Genomic DNA, 13,894 nt, shown 5'->3' with positions numbered 1-13,894 from the left:
TAATTTGTATGTAATTATGTTTTAGCTTACCTTACTGTTTTATTACAATTAAAGTTCTACTTAAATAAAATTTATACATCATCTAGTTTTTTTTTTAATACAACGGTATAAATATTTAAAAAAAACTGTATGATCTCATGCTGCACTTATATTAATTGAATGTATATTTCGTAGTAGTAAAATTACAAGATAATTTAGAATGTTTAGATGTAATAGCATTACTATACAATAATTATATTGTTGCTTGCAAAATTAAAAAAATATGGAGTAAAAATGAGTTATCTTAACGTAAAATGGTTTGTATAAACATTTTGAAATCTCGTATATTATATCTTTCATTTTGTATTCTATAACGTGAAGTCGTTTTTACACCACATTTTTCAGAACCTGGTAGTTGAGGAAGGCGTGTATCTCGCAGAATAAGCCTTACTCCCCAAATCCTATTACAGGGTGATGTTATACCGGCTTTTTGATTACGTAGCTGTTTACAGTCTACAGAAACCTCAGGCTTACCATTCTGCAGGAGTTTTAGGAGTAAGCAATGCAAAGTGTACGGTCGAAGTGTATGAAAGAGGCATGAATAGCGAGAAAGTTCTGGGGTATTTAAGACAAATGTGTAGTAAATACTCCATTAGTAGTCAGTCTCAACAGGAAACATAGCATGACAGATCTCGAAACTCTGTCGTTATGAGATTTGAACAATTATCATCCTAAACTGTTACAAGAATATATCTTACATTAAACTATTTAAAAAAGTGACAAATACAGTGATGCTTGTGATATAATACGCTTAAACACTAAACTACGCTAATTTAAATCGCAAATTTTAATCACCGGTGCAGATTCCTATTAGCTACAGCAATAAATAACGTAACTAGTGTCCCCCTTATAAAGGTATTTATATTATAAATAATAGCTTAAAATTATATGTTTTACTTGCTTATTTATTTTATGTACAACTATTTAAAACTAGTAGGTAAAATGGAATAGTCATTTCGCGTGCACGTTTGCCGGGCGATGTGTGAATAAGTGTGATCGTAGAAATTTCGATGATTACAGAATTAAAACTCAAAAGGTGGTACTCAATAAATCAATCAAGTATATTTCATTTGAATATAGAGGTAATATTATGCTTGTAAATAAATTTCTTGCAATTATGAAGATTATGTCTTGTAATGTCATATGAAAATGGTTTTGGTGCCTCACTCAGAGACAAATATTATTTACTAAACTGTAATTAAATGAAGATTTTGACATAAGCTCCATACATTTAATCTGTCAAACGCTTCATTATTATTATTCGTGTCCGAGTGCGGTAGTTGCTATAATAAGTAAGTAATTCTTAAAAACGTCTCCAAAAAGGTTCCAAAATGTTTTGAGGACGGCATTATATTTTTATCGGGAATCATACTCGTGTGATTACTCAATAATTATTTCGACAATCAATTACACTACAGCTACATTTACTAAGTTATTCTAATTGATATTAAGCATCAGTTTACACGGAGATGGGACGAGGCCCGCCATTTTATAGCGACTTGGTAATTTATTAATAAATCGCCGCATACAAACTGCCGTGCCACATCGCGCCTCGGTGTGCACTGACCCTAACACAAATAACTTGTGTAAAGGCAAATCAAATGCGTCTTCTAAAATTAATTTTAGTGTTAGGCCTCTCAACAACGACGATATGTTTAACTTATTTTAGAATTTACCATTAATTGATTTATTTTCCTACGCGCCTCAGTCTTCACGATCGTTTTTAGGGGTTTCCTCCGATTTTAACCTGAAATTAATAAACCGCTGTTCAAATTTATTAACCCCTCCAATTGATTTAAATAAAGTTTTAAAAATAGTAAAAAAATAATATATCGAACATTTTTAAACGCTCACATCACTGAGATATGTAATTTGTGTTAAAATATCCGGCATTATAACCAATTAGTTCATTTACGATACGCGGCTGTCACATACTGACAAAATATTCATCAGTTTATATCGATACACTGAGAATAATGAGATACAAAGTTAGTTTCGAAGTAATAAAAATAAATGCTCAGTAAAAGTAAATTCATATTTAAAATGAAAATTTCATAAAATCGAAATAATTTTTCTAATTCATACTTAGTATAAAAATGTACTAAAGGGGTCAATTCTTACTAGCACAGAGTCAAAACACATCAAAGCAAAATTTAAATAAGTAATAAAGCAAATTAGTTCACACCCTCATGCATTATCTTATTTAAAAAAAATAGATGCGTATAATTGTAAGCACAGTGTTTATTGCATATCGTAATCTATTGATATTTTATAATATTGCTAATTATAGATATCACAATTTAAATCCTAGAAGTATTTTACGGAGATATTTAAAAATATACTGCAATTTGAACGTCACGCTAAATGAAAAAAATTAAGAGCCCATATGACCCTAACTTGACTACATACATTAAACCTAGATCTCAAAATCTGTAAGGTCTAGAAAACTGATTTTTTGACACAAGTAACTTCAGTTCATAAAGATTAAATGCTCAAGGCGAAAACACGATTACTCAAAAAATGCTTAATAGTTTCTTTTTTACAAAAAAACCTTGTTTTAGACACATTTTTGCTTGGATCTTCGAAGTTTGCTGTCTTTTCTTTAATATTTTTTAATATCTAAAAAGGTATTGATAAAACCTACATTTGCTCAAAACACTTTTTTCATAATCATTATAGTTCGTCTTTTATTCAAGTAAAACTAACTCGGCGATGATTCCGCGCCGTCCTTTTTCACCTGGCATATGAAAGACGGGCGTGAGTGTGAAGAGAGAAGGACGATGATGGATTTTTAGAGTCAGGTGAGCTCTTAAGTGAAAAATTGTAAAAAAAATTGCAGTGAAAATATTATTACAATTACAGCTAGTATAAAATTTATTCCCTCTAGCATAAGAAGGATGTGTACACTGTGTAGTGTGTAGGTTAAATAAAATACATACGTTAAAATTACTTTAATGAATCTGACTTAGGTGCGTTTTGAGTCTGCTAATATTAATATCTTACGATAATAAGCTATTTATAAACGCAAGTTCGTAGAATACGTTTGAAGTTTTTAAGATAATAATAATCGTTAATTTATTTTAATAGTTCTAAGTTATTTTTAATAATATATGATTAGTTTGACAAAAGCAAATAAAACGTAAATAAAATAATTAATGTCTACACTTTAATGTCTTTAATTTTTAGGGTTCCGTACACAAAGGGTAAAAACGGGACCCTATTACCGAGACTTCGTTGTCTGTCCGTCTGTCTGTCTCCAGGCTGTATCTCAATAACCGCTATAGCTAAGCTTCTGAAATTTTCACAGATTGTGAATATCTGTTGCCGCTATAACTACAAATACTAAAAACAAAATAATATTAATATTTAAGGTGGGCTCTCATACAACAAACATGATTTTCTTAGCCTTTTTTGCTCGATACAAATAATGGCAACAGGTAGACTTGAAATTTTCACAAATGCCTTAAATATATTATGTGTACTTTAATAATTGATAATAATATTCAAATAAAATGAAAATTTAAGGGGGGCTCCCATACAAAACACGGTACGGAACCCTTCGTGCGCGAGTCCGACTCGCACTTGGCCGATTTTATTGGCCTTTTTTTTTTTTGCTCTATATCAATAATGGCAACAGGCAGGCCCATGATATTTTCACAAAGACCTCTTTTATATGTTTACTTGAATAATTAATAATAAGATTAAAATTAAATAAAAATTAAAGGGGGCTCCCATACAAAAAAACACATTTTTTGGCCTATTTTTACTCTAAAACGGTACGGAACCCTTCGTGCGTGAGTCCCACTCGCACTTGGCCGATTTTTTTAGTATAATTCGACGCAAAAATTTGTCGGTAATCCAAAATTATGGGGTCTTCTATACATAACTAATTATTTACACATGTACGATGATATAAAAAGCAATTTTATTCGTAACAAAATGTCAAAATTAATTTTAATGATTTTAAAATACCGCTGCCTAAATCTTGGTTTGCTTCGTATGAGTACTACGTAATACGTATACATTAATAAGATTTAACATTAACATTTTGTTGGAGTTAAGACGGGAGATCACAAATGATTCTAAGCTTTAGCGATTCACGTCGTCAAGTGTGAAATTATTATGCATTAGGAACAATTTGGATAGCGAACGAAAAACGAGCGAAGCCGCAGCTTACAACTATGAGAGCAAAGCCACACAGGCCACAGCTCAGCTTTTAAGTGAGACCGCACCGGCGACACTTCGCTGCAACGGAGCGACACGACACGTCACAGCCAAATATTCTTTCCATGAAAACGTATGAGCTAAGCTGCTCTTCGCGGCAGCGGCGCTACGCGACATAAAACACTGGAACGTAAAGTGTCGCGTCGCTCCGCTGCAACGTAGTGTCGCCTAGTGCGGTCTCACTTAAAAAAAAATAATGCTGCGTTGCAGTGACGCTGACGCGCGACAACGCAATACAAGGCGGTGACAGCGCGTCATTCGTCCTACCACTTCATCCTCCGTCAACTTTGAAACAACGCATCAATATTCTCAAACATGCAGCTGCGTCACTCTGGCCTCGCTCCTACAGTTCGCGTCGCCGTGTGCAGTCCTAGTGTTTGACGTAGGAGTAAATGACGATGCCGGCTAGTATGAAACCGAATGTGATGGTGAGTGGCTTGTATAGTGACCTCTTGAGGGCGTGCCATCTCTCCGCGTCCCTCGCCCGCTTCTTCATGACGGACACGCGCTCGGCGAGCTCGCGCGTGCGACGACGACGCAGCGTCTCGGTGTTCTCGCCGCCGCTGAAAATTATTTTTTTTAATATTAATATCTATGGACGCTTCACACCACGTCAGTCTGGCCCGGGAGAAGTACCCGAAGGATTTGTGTTCATCGTCAGCCCGCCTAGTGCATAGCTTACTCGGTTTGAATAAAACAGGGCACCGTCGTCGAAACCGGGAGGCATTATCATTGCGATAATATTTTTTTTAAATGGGCATTGGCCCGCCACACATTTTCACCGTTGTATCTCCTGTGTCGCCAGGATCGACAGCGGTATCCAACCACGGAAACCCGTCGATATGATCTCAGGGAGCCCGAGGGATGTGCTAAAAAGCTGTCTCCGGACCCGCAAGAAATTTAATCAGAATAACTTATCAGCAGTAGAAATTATTCCAATTTTCCTTCTCCATACAAAGCGGCAAACAGCACAATGTTGCAATGATTAAAATAACTAAAGGGGAAAAACACTGGGAGCAAACAGATTCCAATAATGGCTTGCGGTCAAGTTTGTTGAGAGCGCTTTGACCCCTCATACCTCTCGGGCTGTTGTGGTGCCTCATCGTCCTCATCATCAGCTGACGAGGAGGCGGTGTCTCTGGGCGGCGGCGGTGGAGGTTCGTCATCATCAGACCCTGACTCCTCGGGAGACCCCGTGTAGTTGAGGTTGCCTAGAAAATAAAAGAGACATATTATAAATGCGAAACTGTGTCTGTCAGTCTGTTATCTCTCCGCGCTTAAACTGCTGAACTAATTTTGATAAATATGGAAATAATATGAGTGCCGGGAAAAGACAAAAGTTGCGGGCATAAACTATTCAATTATTTTGTTATAAAACGGTTAGGTCTATTTGTTTGTGTCCCTGACCCCTGTAAAATTGATGGACCGATTTTAATGCAATTTGGCACAGATATAAAGTAAACCATAAGTAAGTTAACATAGGTTCGTACGCGCTAAACGAATTAATGCGCAAAAGAATTTGCCAACTAACAACATCCATGTCATAAACTTAATGTGTACGATAATTGTTAATAACTTATATACTAATTTATTAATTGAAAATACCAGAAATAATGTTAAAATGTGAATGAAAAAGTGCACTATGAATTAACTTCATTGGATCAAATTAAATTAATTATTTACACGCGCGACAAATGCTTTCGTATTGTGTCGTGTTGTCCTTCCTAAGTAAAGGACATGACACAAGGTCACAATATGTTATATTATTATGGACTGTTTCTAGAAAACCTTCTGTTGTCACATTATGTGGACTAGAAGACGAATCTTATCTAATACTATATTGCAATGCAAGAAATTGAAATAATAGTTAAAAATATAAATTAAATATTCAAGGTAAAAAAAAAATACAAAAAAATAATACATACAAAAAACACAAATCCTATTTTTGCTCTATAATGGTACGGAACCATTTGTGCGCGAGTCTGACTCGCACTTGGCCAATTTTTGAACTCACCGAGTGAGGCACTATTGGGTATGGCTGGGAGCGGTCTCGCTGGCGCCTTGGAGAGGCTTTCGGCGCGCGGGGGCGGCGGGGGCGGAGCCTCCTCCTCGGCCTCCTCAGCCACACTCGAGTATATGCTCTCCTCCATCTTGCCGTCTTCCTTCTGTTAATAAAAGCACATAACATAACTAGCTGTCCGGGCAAACGTTGTTTTGCCATACAAAGTATTTCGCCCATATTATTTTATTGAAGTGACTATAATAGTTGGGGAGGGGAAGAGGGGATTTTGGGACAAGCTCGAGCGTGTCAGATTAAGCTTGTATAGGCTTCCGACTAGTAATCATGGTATAGTAAGCAGATTTCCCACGTGGTGGGTTAATTTTTTTTTTAAATATTGAAATGTCATCGGATCTGTGAGATTAAGATAGGGGTTTAGTAGATGTTTAGTATACCCCAAGAAGCTTCCATATACAGCACTGACGATTCAAAGTTAGATAACCCTGTAGGGACATTTTAAAATATAAATTTTAAAATTTAAAATTTACCTAATTAAGCAATTAACTGAATATATTATTTTCTTTTTCAAAACTTTAAAATGGTTGTAGTTTCTGAACCTACCGCTAAAATAAAAAACGCTCTTATTATTTTTTTATCAGTTTTACCTAATGTAAAAAACCTACTAGGTCACCATGACGCTCGAGTGACTACACAAATAGCACCCTCCCCTCCCCTACTATAAACAAGTATGTCACCATGGCAACGTCCATCGCTATCCCGTCACACAAACAATGGTCGCCGTCGGTCTCGAGTTGTAATAATTTACTATTATTTATTCAACAAATGCACTTCTATACATATTATAAAACAAAGTCGCTTTTTTCCCTAATGTCCCTTTGTTCCCTTTAATCTTTAAAAGGACGTAAATCATGCGGAATTCACGCGTAACTTCGGCCTAGTGTGTTTAGACACTTACATAATATTGTACGAAAACTGCGCGGTTCTGGAAAATATATTACATGCACACGGATTGAATAGATAACCTCTTTTATTGAAGTCGGTTAAAAAGTGCTTTAGACCGACTTCCTTAGCTCTATCTACGAGTATGTATTTTAGAAACAATAGCAACTACCTATGAGAGGGAGAGGAAAAGAAAATGTGCGCGCGCACCCTCCCTTGCCCTTTTTTTTTTTTTTTTTTTATAAAATAAGGGGGCAAACGAGCAAACGGGTCACTTGATGGAAAGCAACTTCCGTTGCCCATTCACACTCGCAGCATCAGGAGAGCTGCAGGTGCGTTGCCGGCCTTTTAAGGGGTAATAGGGGAGGGTAGGGAAGGGAATAGGGGAGGGTACGGAAGGGAATAGGGGAGGGTACGGAAGGAAATAGGGGAGGGTAGGGAAAGGAAAAGGGTAGGGGATTGGGCCTCCGGTAAACTCACTCACTCGGCGAAACACAGCGGAAGCGCTGTTTCACGCCGGTTTTCTGTGAGGACGTGGTATTTCTCCGGTCGAGCCGGCCCATTCGTGCCGAAGCATGGCTCTCCAACTTATTAATTATTACTTATTACGAAGCAATCTTAACGTCAAAACCGTCCCGCTTCGTCAAGGGGGCTGCTGTCCGTAATTATTGCGTTGCGACGACGCAACGCGCCGTGTGGACTGGCTCTTACACCTCAAATCAAGCGTTCCATAAGAAGTTTCACTTCAACAATATCAAATAAGACCAATAACACAATATACAACACAAGGAATAATACTTTAAAGTATTATTACCTTGTGTTGATATTTTGAGTGTAAAAATACCACTAGGAAAAAACAGGCGACGCTCGGTTTGTCATTGATCTACAATCAATATTTTTGCTGTTATATTAGTTGATTCGGCCTTCGACACAATTAAGCGTTTAGACACAGGGGTCAATATTTATTGAAGGTGGGAATTGATCGGTAGTAATTGTTCGTCTTATTAACTTGTAAGTGATGAGTCATCTTTAACTTAATTTTGGAAAAATATAAATAATTATATTTTAGAAATTGTACAATATTATAATTGAAGTCGTAAGTGGATGAAGTGGGTCAAAAATTGTGTTTTTTGTATTCCCTTAATTTTTATTTTATTTTAATATTATTATTTATTATTAAATATTAAAGTACACATATTATAACTAATGACTTTGAGAAAAAATCAAGTAAGTACCTACCTGTTGCCATTATTGATATTTTATATAGAGAAAAAAAAGGCCAAAAAATCACGTTTGTTATATGGGAGCCCCCTTAAATATTAATTTTATTTTGTTTTAAGTATTTGTTGTTATAGCGGCAACATATATACATAATCTGTGAAAATTTCAACTCTCCAGCTATTACAAGCTGTAGCACACATATATCAAATGAAAGGGCTTGAAAAGCTGAACATTTTATTGTATGACGTAAAATGTCTAAACCGTAGGAGAAAAAGTTAACGAGGGTAGAAAGTAAAAAAAAAAAACACAAAAAAACACGATGTATTATTGCATAAATTTATAGTGTTGCTAATAAGAAATCACTTCTGTTAAGTAATTGTATATGGCAAACTTGAGGAAAGTGTTATATTTAAGTATATTGTTTCATATTTTAAAGAAATGTATGAGAAAACAATAAGATGCTAAAAATCGAACCTTTCCCTTATTTTATTTTATCGTATATACTATATTATCACTTTGGAGTAGTTGTTTATAATTGGCAATACTAACGAATCGTGCAAAAAAACACAATGTTTTATTTTTCACAAAAAATACAAAAAAATACAGCCTGTATTATTGCATCAATTTATAGTGTTGCTAGTAAGGAATAACTTCTGGAAAGTAATCGTACATTTTTTTTTACATAAAATACCATTATAAGTATTTTATAATATTACAATCTAGCCTAACTAAGACTAATTTTACATTAACTTAATCTGCTAGGTAGAGTATACTAAGATTGTGTCCATCAACACTTTCTTAAAGTCTCTATAAAGGAGAATACACATTATTGTTTGTGTTCGTCACAGTCACCTTACGTTTTTCACACTGATTTTAGCACTAACTCAAAAAGTTTTGTCCTTTTCAGTCTTCTAACTAAGTCCGTGTTGTTGAGGAGCTGGATGGCCTCGACATTCACGTGATGGTGAAGTCTCTTTTCGTGGGCTTCGGCGTATCTTTTTATAACTGTAGAGACCATATCCACATTAAGGTCCCGATGTAGGTCTTCATTTCTAATGTACCAGGGTGCATTCACAATTCCTCTGAGTACTTTGTTTTGGAATCTTTGTATCATCATGGTATTAGTCTTTTTGGTACAGCCCCATAGCTGAATACCATAAGTCCATACGGGCATAAGGACTTGCTTATACAAGAGTATTTTATTACTGATGGATAGGGATGACTCTTTCCCAATCAGCCAGTACAATTTCCTATAGCGAGGGTCCAACTCTTCGCGCTTCTTTTTGACATGAGCTTTCCAGCGAAGCTTTGCGTCCAGGGTAATGCCGAGATATTTGGCGATGTTTTCGTGCGGTATTGCAGTATTGTTAATGAATACCGGGTTATACTTTGGTCTTTTATTCGTAAAATCAACATGAACTGATTTTGTTTCATTTAGCTTTATTCACCACTTTTTCGTCCAGTCATATATGGTGTTAATAGCTTTCTGAACTAAGGTTTTATTATTTTTCCATACATTTCTTAAAAATATTAAACAATATACTAAATAAAATACAACAATTCCTTACCAGCAACACTATAAATTGATGCACTAATTACAGGATATTTTTTTGTGATTTTTTTTCTTACCTTCTACCCTCGTTAACTTTTTTCTCCCATGGTTTAGTAATTAGAGATTTTTCGTCATACAATAAAATATTTAACTTTTCAAGTCCATTCATTCCGTATATGTCTCAAAGTGCTACGAGGGCTGCTATTTATGTATCCGGAATTAAAAAAAGAAACAAACATATATCATTTAATATGGTTTTATTGTTTTTCAAAATATTCGCCGCGATGATCGACACACTTTTGCATACGCTGGAACCAATTTTCATAGCACTTTTTCCATTCTGATTGAGGTATCTCCAAAACGTGCATTTTGAACGCATCAACAGCCTCTTCGCGGCTCGAAAAACGTTGACCACGTAATTTGTTCTTCGCGTATGGAAATAAAAAGATATCGTTAGGTGCCAAATCAGGGCTGTACGGCGGATGACCAGTCAATTCGATCTTTTGACCCTCCAAAAACTGAGTTGTTTCAGCTGAGGTGTGACAGCTAGCATTGTCGTGATGTAATATGATTCTGCGTTGTCGGTTGTCCTTTCTTATTTCTTCAAAGACTTCTGGTAAACAAATGGTCGTATACCATTCAGAATTAACCGTTTTACGATTCTCTAATGGCACTGTAGCCACATGTCCATTAATTCCAAAAAAACAGGCGACCATTTGCTTCAAAGTACTTTTTGCACGAGTAACTTTTGTTGGTTTCGGCTCATCTTGGAACACCCACACCGTTGACTGTTGTTTAGTTTCGGGGTCATATGCATAGATCCAAGATTCATCACCTATGTAGATATTATAAACGGCTTTTGACGTACCACGGTTGTATTTTTTTATCATTTTTTTGCACCAATCGACACGAGCCCGTTTTTGATCGATTGTCAAGTTGTGCGGAATCCAACGCGAACATATTTTTTTTACAGCCAAATGTTCGTGTAATATCTTATGTATGCTCGTCATACTTATGCCTAAGGACGCCTCTATCTCGCGATATGTAACATGACGATCACGCATTATTAGTTCCCGCACAGCATCTATATTTTGTGGGACAACAGCTGTTTTTGGGCGACCTTCTTTATTTTCATCCGTGAGCATAGACCGCCCACGATTAAACTCACTGTACCAGTGATAAACAGTGGTTTTAAATGGTGCTTCATCTCCAAAAGTTGCGGTGAGTTGAATAAAGCACTGTTGTTGATTTAGCCCACGCCGAAAATCGTAGTAAATCATTGCACGAAAATGTTCACGCGTTAAATCCATGGCAAATGAAGACACGCAATTTTCAAAATGACGCCACAATGGAAAAATAATTGACAGTCACATGAAACAAAATGTATTCTTCAACCAAAGAGTTCTATTTTCAAATGTTGTAATTACTTTTTAAATATTGTTCTTGTAAGTGGCCAGTTCCGGATACATAAATAGCAGCCCTCGTACATTAGTGGGTACGAAGTGCCCTTCCTTCTTAACAAAATAAATCCGTTGACATTAATAATTGTCACTTCTATATTTACACAAAATTCTGTACCGAATACATGCATAAAGTATGCATGTATTCATGTCACATTCGTGGACAGTTTATTTGACAAAGTTCTATTCCTATTTTACGTTAACCAAAAAAGGGAACAGCTCAGGGCAATTGAAGTAATAGGTATGGGAACACGGAGCACCCTTGTACACGTCCAAAATAATTTATTTAGATGTGTCCTTGAACTCAAAATGTTTGCGAAACTTTCCAATAATCGACTTAAGTTGATGATTAATCATTATACAACTTTTAGACCTTCCAGGTTACATGTTTACAGATGTCTACGGAAAATTACTGTTACAACGGAAAAAGTAAGTTGCTTTGTCCTTAATATGTAGATACTAAATTATTTTTTTCAATGCATTCAAATTGGTATACGAGTTATATTGAGAAGGTCAGCCATTTGTGAATAATGTAATTATTAAGGCTGCATTGTCGACCATAGTATCGGTAACTGTAATGTGCTTTTAATGGTGTGTACGTATGTAATTACAGTACCTATCGTCACGCTTGTGTGATCGATATCTTGACGTCCAACGTGTTTTGGTACAAAAATATGTAGGTATAATAAATATTAAATTCCAAAACTTACATACGAAAGTAATAATATATTCCAAAGTAAATGTACCAAAGAGGTAAATTGAGTGGTTTTCTCAGGAATTTATAATCTAAAAATCTTCCTAAACCCAAAGACATGGCAGGTAAATTCATAGACATTTTGTCAGTTTGGTTAGTAAAAAATCTGTACCTTATCCGTTGTATAAACTACTGGCTGAGTGACACGAGTCATAATTTTTTTTTGGGTATTTGACGCCAGTAATGACTAAACATTTCGAAAGGTATGGATCCGCCACTGCTAGTGAGTGTGTCAAATTATAGTCACTCTAAATTTTCAAATGCGCATCGCATTTACAAAGAAAGATGTGGTCATGGTACGTCTGTGACTACGCTAAAAAATTCTATAGAAAGACGACACATTAATAAAAAAAGCTATGCCATCCTTGAACCCCTAGTCAACACGTTTTGTAATGTTTTTTTAAGAGCACAGCCGATCGAAATGTATTGAATTTACATGACATGAGTTGAATGTCGACTTCACATTATTGAACGCTTATGTCAATTCCATACATTTTTGATCGGCGATTCTATAAAAAAAAACATAAAGAAAACGTGTCGGCTAAGCCCTACGATCTAGGTAATAATGAGACACGTACCCAATTGGGATCGAAGCGTTTCGCACCCTCAATGATCGCCTGGTACGAGAATCGTAGCTGGTCAGGCGTCTGGATCAGTCCCATGCGATCCCGCCGCATCTCCAGCAGGATCTGTTGGATGTTTACACCCTCCAGACCTTCCTTCTCGATCTACAACAAGGAGAAATTGTTTTTGAGTAACTTTAACTTTATGCCTTGGCAGCAGCCAGCAATTCAGGTTGCCACAGTGACATAAATGTTAGTCGTTGGTTACATGTTCAGTTTCTCATCAATCTGATTATGTACTTTTTAGCCATCGATCTGGCGTCAATCTCAGATCGATGGACTGAACTGATGCCATATTGAGCGTGTAACCTACGTCATAGGAATGGTTGACACTTTTGACATTAGTGACGTCTTCTGAACATGCACTGTGCACAATCCATGTGCATCAGAAGGATCCTCAGACACTGACATTTTCATGAGGGCGAAGATGCAAAACAACTGTTGGCGCCAAGGTAAGAGCGGTAAACACATTATCGAGTGCTCGGCCAAGGCGCTGTCTCGTCACTCTACTCGGTAGGTGTAATCAGGGCCTTAGAGTGGTTTCGCACGTGATGCGCCTGATCAGAATCTGGAGCCAGTGGAAATACAATCCGGATAGGCAGAACTATGTCACGATGTCGCCATAGTCACTAGTACTTACGATAACGAGACACGAGTCCACCAAGCAGAACGTCCCGGAGCGTCCGATTCCAGCGCTGCAGTGGACAATCGGGGGCCCCACGTCGGCCTCCAGGGCTCCCGACAGCCGCACCTTCTTGAGGAACTCGAGGAAAGCCACAGGCGATGACGGCACTCCGAAGTCCGGCCACGTCGTGTAGTGGAACTGTATCACCTCGCGACTCTCAGAACTCTCCATGTCGAAGATCCTTTAATGCGAATAATAACAATTGAAAATAGTCTTTACTCTATACTATCACGAAAATACATTATAGTTATACCTTTATACAAAAAGTTGAAACTGTTTAGGAAAAAAACGTTTTTAAGGTTCCGTACCCAAAGGGTAAAAACGGGATCCTATTACTAAGACATCGTTGTCTGTCCGTCTGTCTGTCTGTCTGTCTC

General features: G+C 36.7%; 1 protein-coding gene across 2 annotated transcripts in view; it reads right to left on the bottom strand.

Moving 5' to 3' along the window:
- Positions 1-1,291: 1,291 nt before the first annotated feature.
- LOC121738930 (tyrosine-protein phosphatase non-receptor type 61F-like) overlaps positions 1,292-13,894 on the bottom strand; it is a 33,088-nt gene continuing 20,485 nt past the window's right edge. Inside the window, exons 4-9 of one of the 2 annotated variants that reach the window (XM_042131210.1) lie at positions 13,473-13,698; positions 12,788-12,937; positions 6,278-6,428; positions 5,342-5,474; positions 4,713-4,826; positions 1,292-1,786 (exon numbers count right to left, since the gene is read on the bottom strand). In XM_042131210.1, coding sequence (XP_041987144.1) covers positions 1,744-1,786; positions 4,713-4,826; positions 5,342-5,474; positions 6,278-6,428; positions 12,788-12,937; positions 13,473-13,698 — 817 coding nt within the window. In that variant the 3' untranslated portion in view covers positions 1,292-1,743. Of the gene's footprint in view, positions 1,787-4,107; positions 4,827-5,341; positions 5,475-6,277; positions 6,429-12,787; positions 12,938-13,472; positions 13,699-13,894 lie in introns of those variants that run through there. The other variant, XM_042131209.1, reaches the window with a different exon arrangement.

This window comes from Aricia agestis, chromosome Z (genome assembly GCF_905147365.1).
Source record: "Aricia agestis chromosome Z, ilAriAges1.1, whole genome shotgun sequence".
NCBI lineage: Eukaryota > Metazoa > Arthropoda > Insecta > Lepidoptera > Lycaenidae > Aricia > Aricia agestis.
Note: the sequence above shows the minus strand (reverse complement) of the source record. Positions and strands in the feature narration are given on the sequence as shown.